Consider the following 22,552-nt stretch of genomic DNA (forward strand, 5'->3'; position numbering starts at 1 on the left):
GCTGTGGCAGGTTCACATGTAACTTTGAATGAAAAAACAGTAATGGTCTTTTCAATAACTCTGCTGTTAGGACATGTCTTTCCCTTTTGAGACTTCAACCTACTTGTAATGCCTCTAAAATTTTTAATTGAAGCATGATTGTGGTTTTTGTGACGCATTTTGAATTGCTAAAACTGGAATGAATCACTTTATATGTGCTGACGTATTGAATGTGTTGGTTAAAGTGACCATCAACTGATTCAAGTTGACCTAATATATTCTTGATCCCAATTTCAAAGAGCTCATGTTCCACATTTTGTCTTGGCTATTTCACTTAAAATAAATCAAACGGCACCAAGCTAAGCCTGTCAATTTATTTGTTCTGGATTTTGTGTTTGCCCTGAAAGATCTCCAGTGGTATACCTTACACTGTTGAAACTGTTACTTGCCAGGATAAACAAGCTGAATGGGTTTGTATGAGCACTGTTTATTTAATTTAAAGTGAATTCAATCTTGGTTCAGCCTAAATCAGAACGGTTACTGAATAGTGGATTGTTGCAATGTGGATGAGGCCATTCAGTTTGTCATTCTCTGCACCAGCTCCCAAAATGAACAATCCACCAAAAGCCATTCTCCCCAATACTACCTGTAACTCTACATCTCCTTTGTTCCAGCTAACATAGAGCACCATTCCGTGCCGACCATGATTCTGTTCTAAATTAATCCCCTGTGCCTGCACGTAGTCCATATCCCTCTATTCTCTCTCTATTCATGTGTCTGTCTAAATGCTCATTAACTTTGCCGTTATATCTGCTTCTACCACCTCCTTGCACATTTCAGGCACCTATTATCCTATGTCTTTTTAAAAAAAAAACTTACCTTGCACATCTCCATTCAACTTACTCCTCACCTTAAACCTATGCCCTCGAATATTTGACATTTCCATTTTGGGAAAGAGCCTCCAACAATCCACCCTAACCATGCCTCTCAAAATTTTATATATTTCTATCAGGTCGACCCTCAGCCTCCAACGCTCCAGTGAAAACAATCCAGGTTTGTCCAACCTCTCCTACTAGCTCATACTCTCTAACCCAGGCAACATCCTGGTAAATCTCCTCTGCACCCTCTCCAAAGCATCCACTTCTTTTGTGTAGTGTGGTGACCAGAACTGCACACTGTGCTTTAAATGTGGTGTACCAAAGTCTTATACAGCAGCAACATGACATGCCAATTCTCATATTCAATTAGGGAGGCTGTGTGGATAGAGGGCTCTCTGAGCTGTGAGGGCCAAGGACAACTAGTACAACTAGTACAACTAGTACAAGGACAACTAGTACAACTACTATTGCTAACAGATAAAAGTCGAGCTTGCTCTTGGAGGAAACCTTCTCAACGTGGGTTTGAGTGTCAAAGGAAATGTTCAGGCCCTTCCTCACTCTGGGAAACAAGTTGAAAATGTTGAAGCAGGTTGGTCCTGGCCAACAGCCGGTGTCTTGTCTAAATAATAATTTGCTTTTCCTGTCTCTGTTTCTCTGCATTTCTACCAATCCTCCAATTCCCAGCTAAAAAAGCTGTCTCCATCTGGAGAGGAAAGGAATTGCTGAAAACAAAAAGAAAAAAAAACATGGGCAGTATGGTGGCTGAGTGGTTAACACTGCTGCCTCAGGTGATTCTGTGGAGTTTGCACATTCTCCCTGTGTCTGTGTGGATTTCCTCCGAGTGCTCCGGTTTCTTCCCACAATCCAAATGTGCACGTTAGGTGATTTGGTCATGCTAAATGATGATCAGGGATTTGTAGGTGAGGTGCGTTAGTCAGGGGTAAATGTAGGATAATAGGGTAGGGGAATGAGTCTGGTGGGTTACTCTTCGGAGGGTGGATGTGAACTTATTGGGCCGAAGGCCCTGTTTCCACACTGTAGGGATTCTATGATATTCAGTGCCCTGACTAATGAAGGCAAGCATGTCATTTGCCGCCTTCACCAATATCTCTTATTATTTTTATCTATTTTTGTCACTTGCAATCCGGCCATTTACAGTATTCTTTCCTCTTGCATTTGAACTCTTAAAGTGCATCAATTTCACATTATCCAGATTAAGTTCCATCTGCTGTCTTGCTGTCCAACTTCTGCAGCTATCCTACTGCATCCTTCAGTGTCCTTCGTCACTATCCACAACTCCACCAATTTTCTTTGTCCTCTGCAAATTTACATATAATTTTCATCCAAATCATTTTTATACATTAGAAACAACGGAGGTCCCAGCACTGTTCCTTATGGAACACCAATGGTTGCAGACTCCACTCAGAAAAACACCTCTTCACAACTACCCTCTCTCTTCTGTGAAAAGGCCAATCTTGTATCCAACTTTTCAACTCGCCATGGATTCCATGTGATTACATTTTCTGGACCATCCCACCGGGAGGGACCTTGTCAAATGCTTTAAAGTCCATGTAGACATCATCCACTGTGCTATTCTCATCCATCATCGTAGTCACTTCCTCAAAAACGTCAATCCTTCAATATTCAACAGAAAATGTCTTTGTAAGAACACATCGACTCAATACCCAATACAAACTCACCAATCCCACAGTTTCCTCAACTATGCATCCTTGCACCTTGTCTCCTATAAAGATTCTATTCCATTTTCTCAGTTCCTCCATCACCACACCCATTTCTTTGATGCTAGTTTCAACAAGTGGAGCCTTCAAAATGTCCACCCTCTTCCTCAACTGAAGATTTCCCATCACCACAGTTGTCAGAACCCTCAGCCTTGTCTGACCCATCTCCTGCACTTCAACACTCACTCGCTGTCTTCTCTTGCACAGCAGGAAAGGGTCCCTCATCGGGATGCCACCACCAGACACACATTTCCCCTCCCCTCTCTTGTCAGCCTTCCGCAGGGACCATTCCCTCTGGGAGACTTTGGTCCACTCCTTCTCCAGTCCCAACACCTCCCCACACCCTCACTATCCCCCAGAGCCCACTTTATCTGCAGTCAATCCAAGTAACTTTTGGTCACAGTCATAGTTATAGAAATGTACAGCACGGAAACAGACCCTTCGGTCCAACTTGTCCATGCTGACCAGATATCCCAACCCAATCTAGTCTCACCTGCCAACACCTGGCCCATATCCCTCCAAACTCTTCCTATTCATATACCCATCTAAATGCCTCTTAAATGCTGCAATTGTACTAGCCTCCACCACTTCCTCTGGCAGCTCATTCCATACACCTACCATCCTCTGTGTGAAAATGTTGCCCCTTAGGTCTCTTTTATATCTTTCCCCTCTCACCCTAAAACTTTGCCGTCCAGTTTTGGACTCCCCCTCCCTCCCCCCCCCAGGGAAAAGACTGTCTATTTATCCTATCCATGCCCCTCATGATTTTATAAACCTCTCTAAGGTCACCCCTCAGTCTCCAACGCTCCAGGGAAAACAGCCCCAGCCAGTTCAGCCTCTCCCTATAGCTCAAGTCCTCCAACCCTGGCAACACCTTGTAAATCTTTTCTGAACCTTTTCAAGTTTCACAACATCTTTCCGATAGGAAGGAGACCAGAATTGTATGCAATATTCCAACAGTGGCCTAACCAATGTCCTGTACAGCCACAACATGACCTCCCAACTCCTGTACTCAATACTCTGACCAATAAAGGAAAGCGTAACAAATGCCTTCTTCACTATCCTATCTACCTGCTACTCCACTTTCAAGGAGCTATGAACCTGCACTCCAAGGTCTCTTTGTTCAGCAACACTCCCTAGGACCTTACCATTAAGTGTAAAAAGTCCTGCTAAGATTGGCTTTCCCAAAATGCAGCACCTTGCATTTATCTAAATTAAACTCCCATCTGCCACTCCTCAACCTATTGCCCATCTGATCAAGATCCCATAGTAATCTGAGGTAACCACCTTCGCTGTCCACTACACCTCCAATTTTGGTGTCATCTGCCAACTTACTAACTATACCTCTTATGCTCACATCCAAATCATTTGCACAAATGATGCAAAGTAGAGGACCCAGCACCAATCCTTGTGGCACTCCACTGGTCATGGGCCTCCAGTCTGAAAAACAACTCTCCACCACCACCCTCTATCTTCTGCATTTGGGCCAGTTCTGTATCCAAATGGCTAGTTTACCTGTTTTCCATGAGATCTAACCTTGCTCACCAGTCTCTCTTGGAGAACCTTGTTGAACACCTTACTGAAGTCCATATAGATCACGTCTACTGCTCTGCCCTCATCAATCTTCTTTGTTACTTTTTCAAAAAACTTAATCAAGTTTGTGAGACGTGATTTGCCACGCACAAAGCCATGTTGACTATCCCTAATCAGTCCTAGCCTTTCCAAATACATGTACATCCTGTCCCTCAGGATTCCCTTCAACAACTTGCCCACACTTGTCTATAGTTCCCTGGCTTGTCTCTACCACCTTTTTTAAACAGCAGCACCACGTTAGCCAACCTCCAGTCTTCTGACACCTCATCTGTGACTATCAATGAAACAAATATCTCAGCAAGAGACCCAGCAACCACCTCCCTAGCTTCTCACAGAGTTCTAGGGTACACCTGATCAGGTCCTAGGGATTTTTTATGCATTTCAAGACATCCAGCACTTACTCCTCTGTAGTATGGACATTTTTTAAAAATGTTGCCATCTATGTCCCTACATTCTATATGTGTGTCCTTTTCCACAGTAAATGCTGATGCAAAGTACTCGTTTAGTATTTGCCCCATTTTCTGCGGTTCCACACAAAGGCTGCCTTGCTGATCTTTGAGGGGCCCTATTCTCTTCATAGTTACCCATTTGTCCTTAATGTATTTGTAAAAACACTTTGGATTCTTCTTAATTCTGTTTGCCAAAGCTATCTCATGTCCCCATTTTGCCCTCCTGATTTCCCTCTTAAGTATACTCTTACTGTCTTTATACTCTTCTTAGGATTCACTCAATCTATCCTGTCTATACCTGACATGTGTTTCCTTCTTTTTCTTAACCAAACCCTCAATTTCTTTAGTCATCCAGCATTCCCTAAACTTACCAACCTTTCCTTTCACCCTAACAGAAATATACTGTCTCTGGACTCTCATTTCTGAAGGCTTCCCATTTTCCAGCCATCCCTTTACCTGCGAACATCTGCCCCAATCGGCTTTTGAAAGTTCTTGCCTAATGCTGTCAAAATTGGTCTTTCTCAATTTAGAGCTTCAACTTTTAGATCTGGTCGATCCTTTTCTATCATTATTTTAAAACTAATAGAATTATGGTCGTTGGCCCTAATGTGGTTGCCCACTGACAACTCAGTCACTTGTCCTGCCTTATTTCCCAAGAGTAGTTCAAGTTTTGCACCTTCTCTAGTAGGTACATCCACGTACTGATTTAGAAAATTTTCTTGTACACACTTAACAAATTCCTCTCCATCTAAACCCTTAACACTATGTCAATCCCAGTCTATGTTTGGAAAGTTAAATTCCCTGAACATAACCACACTATTATTCCTACAGATTACTGAGATCTCCTTACAAATTTGTTTCTCAATTTCCCTCTGACTATTAGGGGTTCTATAATACAATCCCAATAAGGTGACCATCCCTTTCTTATTGCTCAGTTCAACCCAAATAACCTCCCTGGATGTATTTCCAGGAATATCCTCCCTAAGTACAGCTGTAATGCTATCCCTTATCAAAAATGCCATTCCCCTCCTCCTCTTACCTCCCTTTCTATCCTTCCTGTTACATTTGTATCCTGGAACATTAAGCTGCCAGTCCTGCCCATCCCTGAGCCATGTTTCCATAATTGCTATGATATCCCAGTCCCATGTTCCTAACCATGCCCTGAGTTCATCTGCCTTCCCTGTTAGGCCCCTTGCATTGAAATAAATGCAGTTTAATTTATCGGTCCTACCTTGTCCCTGCCTGTCCTGACTGTATGATTTGCTTGTGTTCTCAACTTTACAAGTCTCAGATTGATCTCTTTCCTCACTATCTCCCTGGGTGGTTCCCCCCCACCCCGCCCCCACTTACTAGTTTAAATCCTCCCAAGCAGCTCGAGCAAATCTCCCTGCCGGTACATTAGTCCCCTTCCAATTTAGGTGCAATCTATCCTTCTTGTACAGGTCACTTTTACCCCAAAAGAGATTCCAGTGATCCAAAAACATGAATCCTTCTCCTTTACACCAGCTCCTCAGCCATGCATTCATCTGCATGTCCTCCTATTCCTGCCCTCATTAGCATGTAGCACCAGGAGTAATCCAGATATTACCACTCTTGAGGACCTCCTTCTTAAATTTCTGCCTAACTCTCTGTAGTGTCCCTACAGAATCTCGACTTTTACCCTTCCTATGTTATTGTTTCCAATGTGGACAATGACATCCTGCTGGCCCCCGTCCCCTGTGAGAACATTCTGCACCCTCTCTGTGACATCCTTGATCCTAGTACCGTGGAAGCAACACACTATTCTGGTTTTTCGCTGCTGGCCACAGAAACGTTTCTGTGTACCTCGGACTAGAGAGTTCCCTAATTCAACTGATTTCTTGCACACAGTACTGTAAGTCTGGTTTCACCAAAGCCCCTGTGTATTTTCAGTAAGACCTCATTCTTCAACATTAGTCCCTTAGTGATATTGGATGCATAATGTACAAAAACAGTCTTGTTTTAGCTGCAGATCTAAGCTATAACCAGTCATATTGGGTGGATTAGACCCAAAGAGTAACATTTTTTAAAAAATGGCCTGTTAGTTTTGTTCAGATTTGAAGTGTCATCCTTTTTCATTATTGAGAGATACGCAGGTGAGAAATTTGATCTGACTTGAAACATTGACTTTGGACTTGGGCAACACGTTCATCATGTCTTTTGATGATGCACTTTGAGGGTTTGTCCTCTCTCTAATGGTGGTTTCGGGGTGTTGTACAGATGAAAGAGAAAATCTGCCCTTTTGTAACATCTGTTGCATTCTCTAGACACTCAAGTACTTTTCAGCAATGGCTTGTGAGATCAAGCCACTGTTATGTGTAGCCAATCTACAGCCCACAGGCAATGTGATCAATGGTCATGCAACGTTTGCTTCATATTTTCATTTGCTCGATCCTTTGACTCAGAAATTCTCTCTCTAAATTTCTGCACAGTTTTTAAGACTCTGTTTTGAAACTTACCTTTGAGTTTTTTTTGATACTTTTCCTAATGTCACCTTGGTCTTCAGTTTCCTGAAACATCAAAGGTGATATAAAAAAGCTAAGTTGTTGTTGAAACAAGGTTGCCACCTTGGAGGAATCCAATTAGTTTGGGTGGTTGTACTATTTCTAATGGAGCTGTTTACCCTGATCAAACGTCCCTATCCTGTCCTTTAGAAAAATAAACTTTGAATGACAGTCTGTGACTAAACTACCACTGGTGTAATTGCAGGTTGCTGAGGACGTTAAACTCTTGAAATGGGAGAAAGGGCCATGGCTGGAACAAAGTGACGTTTCCTTCCATTTACTCAGACTGCTGTGAGTACGTGGGCTACACTGATGGGGGACATTAATACCATTCAGAATAAGTTTGTCCTCTGATGAGTGCACTGTGCTGCTAAGAATACCTAAAGACATTAAAATTGAAAGTCTGAAAGAGTAGTCAAAAATAAACATAAAACGTACAGCAGGAATATCAATCCCTGTAAAGTGAAGGATGTCATACTGTTTGAGTAGCTGCTGGATTCTAGCCAAGAGTGCATATTTGAAGTGTCAAATCTGTTGTTTCTCTTATGGATGCTCTTGGACTTACTGTGCATTTACAGAATGTTCTGTTTTTGTGCCAGCTCTCAGATTTCAGTGAAGTGCTAAATAGACATTCATGGATAACTGCCTGCTAGATGGGTTGTAATTTTTTTAATAACATTTTGGTACTCAACTGAGGGAGTACTGCAAATTTGTGTTCTGATTCGGGTGCTGAAAATCTGTTGCCACTGCGTGGTTGGCAGTCCCGCGCACACAGTCTTGTTTCTCATCTGCTTATTATCTTTGGATAATGTTTTACCTGTCTCGACAGAAGCCTCTTGTCTGAATCACTCCACACCTGTTTCTCTCTACTTCAGCTGCTCTGCTGTGAAATGTGATCATTGGCTTCTATTGTAGACATCTAGGTCAAGGAGCTCATTATGACCTGGCATTCTGGTCACAAATTACAACGGCAACTGAATCAGCTAATGTTAATGTAATGGAGAATTTCAGTTCTCAGGTACTTGGCATGGCAGCTATGAACATCTAGTAATTAGGCAAGGGCAACTGAAAAATCTGTGGATATAATGAATAACTCTTTACTTCAACATATATTTGGTTGCCAGTTCTTTGCAGGGAGCACTTGAGTAACAGAATTGCACTAATTTTTGGTACATGATTTTTGTCACATCTGCAGGTTTGAGATTAGTTTCTTTTAAATGATGTTGATTGAGACAAGTGTATGTCAGGTCATGGGGAAAGCTCTTCAAAATAATACCATGGGATATTACAGACAGGGCCACTTACTAGTAAATTGAAGGTCATTTTGGGGCATTCATTTGAAGGTCTTGATGCATTGTGGTTCATTGTGACTGAGGCTGGTCTGTTAAGTTATCTGTCTTACCCTGTCTATCTTTTCATACACTTGTATATTCCACTCCTTGCTGACCCTCTCCATTCTGTATTAAGGAGCTTGATTTAGGCTGTAAGGTTAAGACATGTACTGCTCCCGTTTCTGTCTGAGAGCAGGCTGCTCTTGTCAACGTCTCAACAGTAGATTGCATTATATTTTTTTGGTTTGGAAATACTCCAACGCACTACAAAAACTGAATAGAAAAGTAAATCAACAAGTGCCTTTTATAAACTAGTAAATCCACAACATCATAAATATCTTTCTGGTATTTGTTGTTAGCTTTTGTAGGATTCTGTCATTCCAGTATAACCATGTCCCTGTTTTTATTTAATTCCTCATTGAGAATGTTTTGTAGGCAATGTTAAGGAATACCATTTTCAAGCAACAGGGTTAACTGCTGTGCAATGGAGCCCTCTAAAGATCAAATCTATTTCCTAGAAGCAGCAGAGTAAATGAGTCTGGAGGTTTAGGCACCACATGAAACAGCACTTATGGCCAGAGACCAATTTCACTTCAGAAAACGTTGACTGAGCTGTGTCCCTGTTTCATTCCAGTAGATGTATACTTATCAAGTGGAGTAATTAGAAATACTGGAAGAGTGAGTGGGGAAAAAATATATAGATGTAGGTAAGGTGTGCATGTTTATACCACTCCTAAATGAAGTGTCAGGAGTTGCACCAAACATTCATTCTCCCAACTCATTCAAATTGCCTGCATCAGAGTCTTGCCACCAAGGATTGCTTGGTTCTCTGCAGCGTTTTCCTTTATTCATGGAGGAATTCTGATGAAAGGTCACAGGCCTGAAGTGTCTCTCTCTCCATAACTGCTGTCACATTTGATGGGTCTATCCTCATTTTGTTTTTATTTCAGATTTTTGGCTTTTTTTGTAAAGCTATAGAGTTTGGAAATGTCTGTGGTTTCCGTATAAATGTCGAGTGACTGATCAGTCTTTGTATTGGCACTTCTTACCATCAGGAGGATATTTGAGCAAGATTCTGCGTCGAGCTGCACTTCCATGGTGTGCATTTTAAAGGAAGAATGAACTGAATATTTTTGAAGTTTATAAAAAAAAGTGATAACTTCCTTCCTGCATTTCCCTATGATTTGTCTGAGTTTAAAGGTTCATTGTTCATGGTTCTCAATTTATTGACTATTTTACAAGTCAAGTGTGAATTTCTGATTATTGTCGAGTCTTGCACATTTTTGTGTATGTGAAGTAACACTGTGTTGTCCTTTGTAACAATAATTAGTTCACTTTTTGCCCGTCACCCAGTTTAAATTGGATTCGTCTTAAATTCAATTAATAAAATTGCCATAATGCCAATGTGATCATTTAATCCTTCAGGGTTAACACCACTCTTCCTCAGTGGCAACTCTGGCAATGTAAACAGCCTCTCACATTTACAGGACAGATTGAATTAAGCCATTTTGTTGTAAGCATAACATCTTGTCTGTAGGTTTTGAGGTTGCTAAATCTAGAATTTCAGGAGCAGGGTCTGCAGGAAATTGTAATGTGTACGCAGAAAGATCCCACCTACAGTAGTGTAAAAACCAACTTGTTTTTAGTGGTGTTTCTGAAGGCCTAAGTATCAGCGCAGGGTGAATGCCCGAAATGGTGCTATGACCCCTTTCTTCACTTGGAGGGGAGTTAGAATTTGGAATTTGCTACTATGTAGAATGTAAATATTGGCATAGGAGTTTTAGACAGAATTACCTCTTTTCTGTTCTGCAAATGCTATATGTAAATTCATCACGTGCACCACACGTTGAGTTGTTTTCTGCAGCTTTTAATTGTAAATTTTTAGTGCTGTGGATTACTGGGCTGACAGCACAGCAGCAAGGACACATCTGAGATCTCCATGAACAAAAGAGTTAACAGTTTATCTTAGAGTACAGTGTGAGCAATGGAAAGTAAATGCAGCAAGTTCTCATTAAAGTTGGAAATGAAAACTTTTAAGTGAATTATAAGCCTTGATAGGAATCAGTATTAAAACTGGAGTTTGGTTCACTTGTACATTTTTTTGCCTGGAAAAACAATGTACAAATTATAATGTCATACATCTGTAATGCTGAGCATTCCCAACTGAAGTAACTTACAAAATCAGACACTGTGCATAATAGCAAAACTGTACAGTTTGGTGCTTTAAGGTATTTGACAACAGAAAATAAAACTTTTTAAAACATGGCCTTTCAACTTATATCATTAAATGCTGACCTTAGAAAATAAAATGCCATTAAGATAAAAAGTAAGCAAAATAAGTATAAATTTTGTGGTGTAAATAAATGTTTTTAAAAAAAATTAAACTAACCCACTTAAGTTTTAGATTGACCAGGTTCCTCCTCAGTTTGTCATGAGTGTGGTGCTGGAAAAGCACAGCAGGTCAGGCAGCATCAAAGGAGCAGGAGAACCAATGTTTTGGGCATAAGCCCAGTCTCTTTCTCAGTTTGTAGCAGAACTCGACCAAGGATAACCTGCAGTAACTAACTCCAGTGACAGATGGTGCTGATGAGTTCAGTGCAAGATCAGAACAGAGGGACAGCAAGTCCCCGCTGTTAGCAGTAAACACCAGGGACTTTAAAGGTGAAAACAGTGGGCAGGAATAGGACTGGGGGCATGAGCAGGGGCCAGGCCAGAGTGGGAACAATAGCTGACGTGTCCAGTGGTGACAGTGACCACCAAGAATTTGAAAGACATCAAGATTGAAGATTCACATTGGGAGCCATGGGAAGGAGGGACCCCAGGACTGAGAGTGGGTGTGGGAGCACTGGGGAAAACAACCCGAGACCAGGCTAGCCACTGAACAGTTCAATTATGTAAATATTATTTAGCATCGGTTTCCAGTGTTATATGGATATGTTGATAACTACAGAATAAGCGACGTGAAAGCGTGATGGTATTCAGCAAGCCAGTGTTAAAGAGGATTTAATTGGATTAGCAATTGGACTCAAATGAAGTAGTTAATGATGTAGGAAAAGAGAGAAAATGATTTGGTTGTGAAGAGAAGGGAGGCAAAGGAAAAATAGGCAAGCAACTTGGATAGTCGAGCTTTAACAGCAATTCCTACAGGAATGAAACTCCACAGCTGAATATTCTGTTCGTGGGCCACTGAGGTTGAGAAACATATGTCAGTTAAGTGGTCCTTGCATTGTTAAACACTTGTTCTAACTTTCTGTAGCAATTTTAATTCAGATTTCCTGTAAAAATCCAGCAAATGTCTTGAATGTCTTGATGCTGATGGTGAGCCCCAGTTTTGAGGTTAACAGCATAACCTTTTTACATGTTAATAATTGTGTGCTCCATAACCTTTGTTATTTTGCTGTTAAGTTCTGTCTCAGTTAATTACGTTGGCATTTTCTCTTGATCAGAAATTTTTGTCTTTGACTGGATAATCTGTTGTTAGTAAGAAAGAGATGTGAACTCATTTGAAATGGCAGCAATATGTCCTTAGTTTGAGTCACTCATTGTCTGCTCCACATAAATGTTGCCATTGTTCCTTGTGCTCTTTGAAAGATTCAGTGCAGCTTCAATGGGAAAAAGCATAAAAGACTTTGCAATCTGAAATATAACAGTGCACTTGTATTCAAATACAACAGTATCACTCATTTTAGAGAGGACAGTAAGAAGATCAGTCACTGTTTTGCCGAGCTTTGGAAGAAAATGTTTTTAAGACTTTTAGGCACTGTCGAGCAAGCCTTTAGCAATTGATAGATTAGAGGCTTACATCAGGATGGCTCACTTCAGGAGCCATTATATCTCTAGAGTGTGGTTGATATGAACCAAGGAAGTTCATTGGCAGACACTTAATTGCAATGCAAAACTTATGAGTTAGAAGATGTTGTGAAACTATGGAACTTCAGGTTATAAATTAATATTGATGCTATTGTACAAATTATTCACGTTCCCATTGCTATTTTGCTGCATTTAAGTGCATGGGTTCATATCTTTTAAAAGAAGGCAATTTTATTTGCACCAACTGATTTCCAATATGGTTTACCACGCATCTTTTGCCTTTGGGGATGCAGCAAAAACATATCAAATTTAACAGTCTTTTGTTTCTTTCCATCGGTTTTGTTCTGACATTTTCAAGTGAGCCTTGGGAGTATAGAACAAATCAGGACAAACTGTAAGTCTTGCTCTGCACTTGAATTTCAGTGAAAATGAACATGGCCCTGTAATAATCCCACCCAACTTGTGGCCATTTCTCTTGATCTCCTGTTCACATTAGATTCTGTCAATCTCTGATCACCTCTGTGTCTCAGGGCAGCCTCAGTGGAACAGTCTCGGTTGAAAGTGATACAGATTCATGAGTCTGACAGCAACCTGTACAAATGTATTCAGGCAGTTGAAGCCTTTGAACTATGGGTTTTGACAGAGAAGGCTGTCAAAAAAGTTATTCTCCACGATGAATTGTAGAAAAATTTGATCTCTACTAATGTCATTGAGTTATGGGCTATGTCAGAGGAAAGCACTAGGGGGTGCTATTGTTACATTGAACTATTTTGTTTTCTGTGTACAGTTACCTCTTGCTTATCCTCATGGTTTGTTCCTAGTTAATGAACAATTTTGCTTTTGGAGAAATTAATGAATGCTGTATTTTTAGAAAACTTAAAAAGTCATGTGGTAGGTTCTGAACCAGCAATTTTTAATATAATTCTGACCATCGTATTAAAGAGCAATCACAACCCAGGTTCAGTTCATCTTTGCAAAGTGCAGGTATTGATCTGTCATGAGGATATTTACCAACACAAATTACCTTTCTACCCTTGATTAGCGTTGAAGACAAGCAACGTGTAGCTGACCTGACGTCGTTCCCCAGATTCCTTCCAGAAGTCACAATTGGAGCTCACGAGTTTGATCACATGTACCATGCCTACAGACAGGTAGGGAACTTGATATAAGCCTGCATGCTGCATTAAAAATAAGATTTCCAGCACCTGCAAAATGCTTCTTTTCTGCTTTTCCGTATTTGTGTACTTTCTATGGATTTCCAAGGTGAATAGAAGTATCATTTGCGTCTGACAGAATGTTCCGTGAATCGCACATTTTTGCCCCTGTAATGAAGATAGTATCAAATGCTCCCAGATCAGGGTGAGCACAGATGGTGTGCAAAGTTACGTTTGTTGCTACATTGCTAATCCTAAAAGCTGTAGGACAGTGAGATTTTGAGCTAGTTATTTTAATCAACCTGTTTGAACGTGCTATTACACATTAAAGGGACGGCTGGAAAATGGGAAGCCTTCAGAAATGAGATAACAAGAATCCAGAGAAAGTATATTCCCGTTAGGGTGGAAGGAAAGGCTGGTAGGTATTGGGAATGCTGGATGACTAAAGAAATTGAGGGTTTGGCTAAGGAAATGAAGGAAGCATATGTTAAGGTATAGATAGGATGCACCTTGCAAAATGTCCATATTACAGAGGAGGAAGTGCTGGATGTCTTGAAATGCATAAAAGTGGATAAATCCCCAGGACCTGACCAGGTGTACCATAGAGCTCTGTGGGAAGCTAGAGAAGTGATTGCTGGGCGTCTTGCTGAGATATTTGTATCATCGATAGTCACACGTGAGGTGCCAGAAGACCAGAAGTTGGCAAACGTGGTGCCACTGTTTAAGAAGGGTGGTAAGGACAAGCCTGGGAACTATAGACAGGTGAGCCTGATGTCAGTGGTAGGCAGGTTGTTGAAGGGAATCCTGAGGGACAGGATGTACATGCATTTGGAAAGGCAAGGACTGATTAGGGATAGTCCACATGGCTTTGTGCATGGGAAATCATGTCTCACAAACTTGATTGAGTTTTTTGAAGAAATAACCAAGAGGATTGATGAGGGCAGAGCAGTAGATGTGATCTATATGGACTTCAGTAAGGCGTTCGACAAGGTTCCCCATGGGAGACTGATTAACAAGGTTAGATCTCATGGAATACAGGGAGAACTAGCCATTTTTGGCTCAAAAGTAGAAGACAGAGGGTGTTGGTTGAGGGTTGTTTTTCAGACTGGAGGCTTGTGACCAATGGAGTGCCACAAGGATCGGTGCTGGGCCCTCTACTTTTTGTCATTTGCATAAATGATTTGGATGCGAACATAAGAGGTACAGTTAGTAAGTTTGTAGATGACACCAAAATTGGAGGTGTAGTGGACAGCGAAGAGGGTTACCTCAGATTACAACAAGATCTTGACCAGATGGGCCAATAGGCTGAGAAGTGGCAGATGGTGTTTAATTTAGATAAATGCGAGATGCTTCTTTTGGGAAAGCCAATCTTAGCAGGACTTATACACTTAATGGTAAGATGCTAGGGAGTGTTGCTGAACAAAGAGACCTTGGCATGCAGGTTCATAGCTCCTTGAAAGTGGAGTCGCAGGTGGATAGGATAATGAAAAAGATGTCTGGTATACTTTATTTTATTGGTCAGAGTATTGAGTACAGGAGTTGGGAGGTCATGTTGCGGCTGTACAGGACATTGGTTAGGCCACTGTTGGAATATTGCGTGCAATTCTGGTCTCCTTCCTATCGGAAAGATATTGTGAAACTTGAAAGGGTTCAGAAAAGATTTACAAGGACGTTGCCAGGGTTGGAGGATTTGAGCTATAGGGAGAGGCTGAACAGGCTGGGGCTGGTTTCCCTAGAGCGTCGGAGGCAAGGAGGTTTATAAAATCATGAGGGGCATAGATAGGGTAAATAGTCAAAGTCTTTTCCCTGGGATCGGGGAGTCCAGAACTAGAGGGCATAGGTTTAGGGTGAGAGGGGAAAGATATAAAAGAGACCTGAGGGGCAACTTTTTCACACACAGGGTGGTATGAGTATAGAATGAGCTGCCAGAGGAAGTGGTGGAGGCTGGTTCAATTGCAACATTTAAAAGACATTTGGATGGGTATATGAATAGGACGAGTTTGGTGGGATATGAGCCGGGTGCTGGCAGGTGGGACTAGATTGGGTTGGGATATCTGGTCGGCATGGACGGGTTGGACCAAAGGGTCTGTTTCCGTGCTGTACATCTCTTTGATTCTATGATTCCCAGCCTTCTGACCCAGAGTCTGCATCACAAAGGCTCTAGCAAATGGCTGCCATGGAACCAGAATTAAATGCTAACAGCTGTGAGCTTCTTTAAATCCTCGTGATTTTGCCTTTGGTAGATGCAACCACAGAGGAAGCTCTTGCTCCCTTAAAGCTTGTGAAAAGTTAGGTGTTCATGTTTATTTAAAACAAAAGCTTCTCTTTGTAGTTTAAACGCTGACCAGCTGCATCTCACTCTTTGCTCTGCCTCCCACCCTGTTTGGGTGTTCTGACCCCTCCCACCTTCAGGTCCCATGAAGATTGAGGTAATAAAATGTGATCACATGGAGCAATGGAGTCAGGGAGCACTTCTTTATAGAAACATAGCTTATTAAAAATGAATAAAAAGCAAGTCAAATGTTGATGCATTTAAGATTTTGGGGTGGATTTTGTATCTTAAACAGTTTTTTTTTAACCCTCGGCAATTTAATGTTAACAATTTATTGAAAACGAGATGACCAAGGTCTACATCAGGTCAGTAGTTGGTGTAATTCTGAGAGTATATGCACCTGAAACTTCCATCATCCAACTCAGTCATTTTATCTTGGGTATAATTGCCACATTCATGTTCGGTTGTTGCTAAGTTTATGTAATGTGCTTCTTAGTCAAGAATGTCCTCCTCAGGACAGTGATAAGATGGCTGGTTTTCCTTCTCTCTGGCTAGCGTTCTGTGTTGGGATCAACAACAGGTTCCAAAGCTACTCTGGCAACCCAGTGTATGACCATTAGACCAAATTTTACATACATTTTGGAAAAAGAAATGGTTCCAAGTACTAATCATAAAATGCCCTCTCAATAAAAAAAATGTTTGCTGAACCTGCTGAAGATTCATTAGCTGAATAATCTATTTCCAAGAAAATAGGCTAGGTTAGTGTAGTAAGCCCAAACAGGCTTGGTCAGAAGATAGTTTTCAGGCAAGTGATGTGAAACATTTTCTGTGAGTAAACATATTTTGAGAACTAAGTCCAGCATGCAGTCTATGCATATTTCAGTCCTGGGCAGAAACCACAACGGTTTCACTTAGCCTTTCATGTTCAAACAAGGCAACTTGGCACGGCTGTTCAAAGGTTACTATTTATAGTTTGGACGCAAGCTGAGGAGTTGCAGTGAAAGAAAGAGGAAAGTTTGATCCCAAGAGACCTGTCCATTAATAAATCCATGGAACACAATGCCAAAAACCATGAGCAAAAGTAGAGCATATAGACCGCTCAGCCTATCTCTCTGTTCTGTTCCCCTGCCAGGCACTTATAATTTCATATGATTGTGGATGATCTTCATAATAGTGCTATTACATCCAGGCAGGTAGATGAGACCTTCTCATCCACCGAGAGCACCTCTAACAGTGAGCACTCTCTCAGTACTGCACTGAATTATCAGGTCAGAAATTTTGCCTGGAATGGGATATGAACCTAGAATCTTGTGACTCAGAAGTGAGAGCATTGCCAGCTGAACCATAGGTGACACTGTAAATGTCTGAGGTGCCCTGAGATTCAGTGGGGCTTCCCCTCTCAACACTCCCATTAAATGATTATAAGTGCCATCACAAGTACACAAGACCCTGTATTTGGCAAAATGAAAACAGCGTACTCTGTTCACCAAAGTCTTCAAATTCATGTTGGGTACTCCGACCTTATTGCTTTGAACACAGGATATATGGATCTTCTTCCTTTCTGCTCCTTCCCTACTTCCCTATCCCTAACACTAACCCTCTGTGTTAATAACTTTGTGCTTTTAAGAAAAAGTGTTGGCATATTTCTGGTTGTAAGTAATCTTCAGTGAAACGTGATTACTTCTTATCATATCCACTACTTCAAGTGGGCGCAGGTAATTGCACATCAATATTTAAATGTGATTTTGCTTTGGTTCACACTCATGGTCGATCTGTGTAATGCAGAAACTTACTACAGTCAAGATTTGGTCAACACACTGAAAATGAATAGTGACAGTTTTTCTTTGACATAACCATGTTATACCTGACAGAGTACCATCACCAAATAATAGAGGGTTGGGATGGGAAGGGAGAGTGGAAGCTGTCCTCTGGAATGTTAGCTGGGGGGGGGAGGGGTGAAGAATGCATTTGCCATGAGATACCAGCCTCCCTTCCTGCAGCCTGCTTCAATCCTTCCTCAACCTTTGCTTCACTGCCACTTCCTGCACGTTTAAGCAGCCTTAAGACCTAACTTTCTGGTCATGTTTATTGGTCACCTTCCCTGATCTTTCTCCTGGTTATTTTTGTCCTTTGGAACTTACTGTTTGTTTCACCCAAATAATAAGTTAACAAGTTGAAGGATGAATAATTGTATCTATATGCAAGATCATTGTAGGATTCAGTCTTTCTAAATGCTGTTCTGAGGAGAAGTTAATGACTATCAATTAATTATGCCTCATTAACCTGAACTTGAGTGCACACTGATATCAGGCAACATGAAAAAGTTATAGGCCATGCTTTCTTGCAACCTGTATAAAACAGTGTTGGCATTTATCTGTTTTCTGTCTTTTCTTTCAGCTCCCAGGTCGAAAGTATGCAGAAGGTTTCAATGCTGATGTCGGGGATAAGTGGATCTGGTTAAAATAACTGTGTGGCTTGCAGAAGAACAATTAAATGGATTTGAAAGGAAGAGAAAGTGAGAGAACTCTCTGATGCATGGTGAAATAGCTGGTTTCATACTGAGCTCAGCATGGCAAGTCTGATTGGATTTACCCAGGGCCTGTGCAGAATTTTGAGCACCTTATTAATTGACTGTAGGTATCAAATAAAACCTAACATTGAAATTACCGCATCCTTGTAGATTTGAATGAAGTAAAGTGTGACAGCATGGAGCAAGTCTGGGGCAAACATTTCAATTGGGGGATGGTTGTTGCACCAGTTCTCTATGGCATTTAAGTGAACTGTATCAGTGCTGTTTTAGAATCTAGCGGTAGTCTGGCCGCCATCTTTTTCTCCCAGAGCGGCACCCTGTCCATCATGAGCTTTTATGAACTTGTGTTATTTCACACAGATCGCTGTCTGAAAAAAAAACACCTCACTCTATCTCAACACCATTCTTTCAAACCCTCCACATGTCTTGTCGAACATTGGTTCAAAATTCGATCCTCTGGGAGCTGAAGTTCCCTCTAATTGAACATCAAGAAGACTAAAGTCATTGTTTTCACTTCACACCACAGATTTTGCTCCTTTCCTTGACCATAATCTCAGACTAAATGAGACTGTTCATAACATCAGCATCATATTTAACCCTGAACTGAACTCCTGACCCCCATATTCTGTCTTCAAGCCTTCTGCTTATTTTAGTTTCTGGCTCAGCATATCCACTGTGTTTTTTGTTACCCACTGACTGACTTTAATCAGGTGTCTAAGAATGTTGAGTGTAGGTTTTTAGTCTCCTCCATAGATAATGTTGAGACTTCGGAAAGGGTGCAGCAGAGGATTACAGGATTGAATGCTGGTTTAAAGCATCTTATAACGTCACTAGGATAGGCTGTAAGAGGAAGGAACTACTTTTTCAAGAAGCAGAATCTTGGGAATTTGTGAATTTGGTGGCCATCGTTCTTGATTTGGTCAGTTATTGAATGTGTGAAGTGTGTATCGAACATATAAAAATGTGTTTTGCTCAGAGGGTAGGTTCTAATGGTGATAGCCATGATGGCAACCAGTGTGAAAGGTAGCTATAGGGAACTGTTCTGTTGATGTTCTATCTTGGTTCTAAGCATAACTTTCTCTTCCCCTTCTCCCAATTTCCTTTTCCACAGCACACACCAAACCTCTGAACAAGCCTGATTTATTATCAGAGTAATGCTTTAAAAAATGTCAAAATCTTGAGGGAAGCTAGTTTGCAAAGGTTTCAAATAAAAACAAAGGGCAGACAGCACTCAGCAGGTGTGTAGAGAGAAACAGTCACTGTTACACACAGCGCTGAAAGGACCTTCACAGGAAGCACTGCATCAGTTTCTGACTCTAATGTTGCCAGACCTGCTGAGTATTCCCTGCATTTTTGGTTTGCAAGTGTTGGCCAAATGAAGTATGATGTTTGGATTTTGTATTCGTGAAACGTTCGGTAATGTTTTATTTCAAAAGAAAGAAGTCAAAGGTTGGATTTTGAGACATTAGTTTGTCTGGAGGCAGTGAGGGTGCGAGTTGTTTCTGAGATGCTGACACTAGCAGTTGTAAATGGACAACATGCTGGCTCGGTGGTTAGCAGTGCTGCCTCATAGCACCAGGGACACAGGTTCAACTCTACCCTTGGGCAGCAGTACGTGTGGAGTACTCCCCCACCACCACCGCCGCCATGTCTCTGTGGGTTTCTTCCCATAGTCCAAAGATGTGCAGGCTTCTGTGGGTTAGCCATGTAAATGCAGGGTTACAGGGATAGGGTAAGGGGATTGGTCTGGCTGGGATGCTCTTTGGAGCATCAGTAAGGACCTGATTGGCCGAATGCCCTGTTTCACACTGTAGGGATTTTGTGATACTATGAAATAATGAGCTTGTGTGGAATACTTGAGAAAAGTTGCAAACTGCAGGCTATTATTTTAAATTACAGAGAGCACATGTGTGGTGTTGAACGTTCTTCCTCTGCGTTGACACCACTGTGAACAGAAGACATGGGGATGTAGGCAACATTTTCCCTTTTACGGTGTCTCCGAAGCAGATCTTTACTGGATCACAATTCCTTTGCTACCAATGTCGGTTCTTATCGTAAAACCCATCCTAAGGAGGACAGACTGTGTGTGAGCCAGCATGTATCTTTTGTAATAAAGTGGATTTATTCCTTTTTCAACAATTAATGGATTTCTCACAATTAACTTGTGTCTTGAGTTATCCGAGTACACACAGCACAAGGAAAGAGCAAGCTTGTCTTCTTTATTTGTATCCAGGCAGCATTGTGGAGAGGGTTCACCAGAGGGTGTCGTCTTATTTTTGATGTGAACATTTGCAGCTGCATGGTCCAAAAGCCTTGATAAGTAGCAGAGTCCATCCTCCCCTCAATCCCCAGGGTCTGCTGTGACCTGCCGAGGGACCTGACGACCTCGATTCCTGCTGGGAAACTCCTTATTACAGGTTGCACCAACGCTTACATTTTACGACTTCCTCAGGACAAGCCCAGTGAGCAGGTCGCTGGAAAGCTATTAACAACGGAAGGCACCGAGCGTAATGGCCAATAAATGTTACAGGTGACATGCCCCCTTTGCCCTCGAGAGGTGTTGTCAGGCTGCAGCTGTTTGGTGAATATTATCTGGATGATCACAGCACAGTTATTACTTTAAGGTGTGATGTAAGTTTTATTTCAAGTTGGTGTCAGTTTAGAAGCTCTTCGCCCAGACCCACAACAGCAATCTCAGCATTTCCACATTCCCCATTGAAGTTGGGAGTGACAGCATTCAGGGTGCCCTTAGTCTGGAAATATTATTCTGATAGCGCAGCACTCTGCTTTTATTATGTTGGAGAAAACATCTCTATAAAAATGAACAGGCAGTTGTGTAATTGGCTTACCAATAAATCCTCCATTTTCCTGACAATTTAAAAAAAAATCCTGGCTTTGAATGAGGGCCACAGTGTGACTTGCTACTGGAGCCAAGTTAAGCAAGTGTTCGGTTAAAGCATGAAGCAAAGTGAGTTAATGTGTTTCTGGCGAATAGAAGGAGTTTTTAGCATCCATTAGGCATGTAGGTTTTTTTTGCACTAAACACTTTGGGTTATTGTTCAGAAAAGTTTCCCATACAGTTTATTAATGTCACAGCTCTTTGCTTGTGACCCATCAATAAAATCTCACCTCTGAGGCTTACTGCACATGCTATTTAATGAAGTAGCCAACTGTGCCTTTGGGCAGGATTGAACTGGTTTAACAGTGTCAGAACAACACCTCCCTTCCGATCCTAAAGCCTCACATACACAAGGAGTTTTACGTAAACCCTAGATGACATCATTCAAAATATATCATTGTCCTTTAGATACATGGGATCATTCTTTGTTTTCCAAAAAAAAATGCAGTGATTTATATAAATACCACCTATAGATGGTGCAAAGAGCAGGTTTTTGTAATGAGAAAGTCAATGTCATTGGTTAGTGCAGTAAGCAGCAATAATTCTCAAAGGTGGTGCTGCAGGAACTGTGCGTTCAGAAATGTTCTTCAGATTTTAAATTTTTTACAAACTATAAATAGCTAATACCCAAAATGTCAAACCCAACATCCAGTTCTGGATTCTTTCAAATTTCTGACAGTTAAATTTTGGGAATGTGAAGCCTTCAGTCCATACTCCAAACACAATTTTCTAGACTCTGGCAACAGTCTTGAGGTTAAACCAGATTGTTTTTGTTCATATTTGACCCTAAATTCATGTTCGCACCATCACTAATAACTCCCTACTTCGTTCCAGAATCAGCTCAGCACCTCCTAAATCAATCCCTCATGTTTTCATTAATTCAAAACTCAACTATTCGAACATACGCCTCACTGCTCTCCTCATATTCTGTCCACTTTGGGTCATTCAGAATTCTTCTGCTGTCTTTTAACTTGTGCTGCGTTTCTCTACTACTGCCCTGAGCACACTCACCGACATTGGCTCTTTGTCAAGCAAACCTGTATTTTAAAATTCTAATCCTGGATTTCAAATCCTTTACCCCTCCCTATCTCTGTAACATACCCTCCCAGCTCCAAAGTCGCCATGGGATAGGACTCCTGAGTCAGTGTTTGACCGCTCCAACCAGTTGTTTTTTATTTCTTCACATCATATTTCTTTATTCTTACTACCTCCCATCCTTCGGTGACATTGATATCTGAGTTGAAAGCCAATGTGGATGTCCGGCCTCAGCCTGGCCACTCACTCCCGGCCTGGAGGTGAAGCCTGGTGCAGTCTGGGTTGGAAAGACTGTTAGACTGAACTCTTCTCTATTTTTATAAATTATTGCTGGACTTTTTATTTCCTTATTTCTCTAAAT

General features: G+C 41.3%; 1 protein-coding gene across 1 annotated transcript in view; it reads left to right on the forward strand.

Moving 5' to 3' along the window:
- ndufa10 (NADH:ubiquinone oxidoreductase subunit A10) overlaps positions 1 to 18,394 on the forward strand; it is a 59,789-nt gene extending 41,395 nt beyond the window's left edge. The window contains exons 8-10 of the mRNA XM_072578373.1: positions 7,366 to 7,451; positions 13,344 to 13,452; positions 18,125 to 18,394. Coding sequence (XP_072434474.1) covers positions 7,366 to 7,451; positions 13,344 to 13,452; positions 18,125 to 18,193 — 264 coding nt within the window. The 3' untranslated portion in view covers positions 18,194 to 18,394. The remainder of the gene's footprint in view (positions 1 to 7,365; positions 7,452 to 13,343; positions 13,453 to 18,124) is intronic.
- Positions 18,395 to 22,552: the final 4,158 nt, after the last annotated feature.

The sequence above is a fragment of the Chiloscyllium punctatum genome, chromosome 10 (genome assembly GCF_047496795.1).
Source record: "Chiloscyllium punctatum isolate Juve2018m chromosome 10, sChiPun1.3, whole genome shotgun sequence".
Lineage (NCBI taxonomy): Eukaryota > Metazoa > Chordata > Chondrichthyes > Orectolobiformes > Hemiscylliidae > Chiloscyllium > Chiloscyllium punctatum.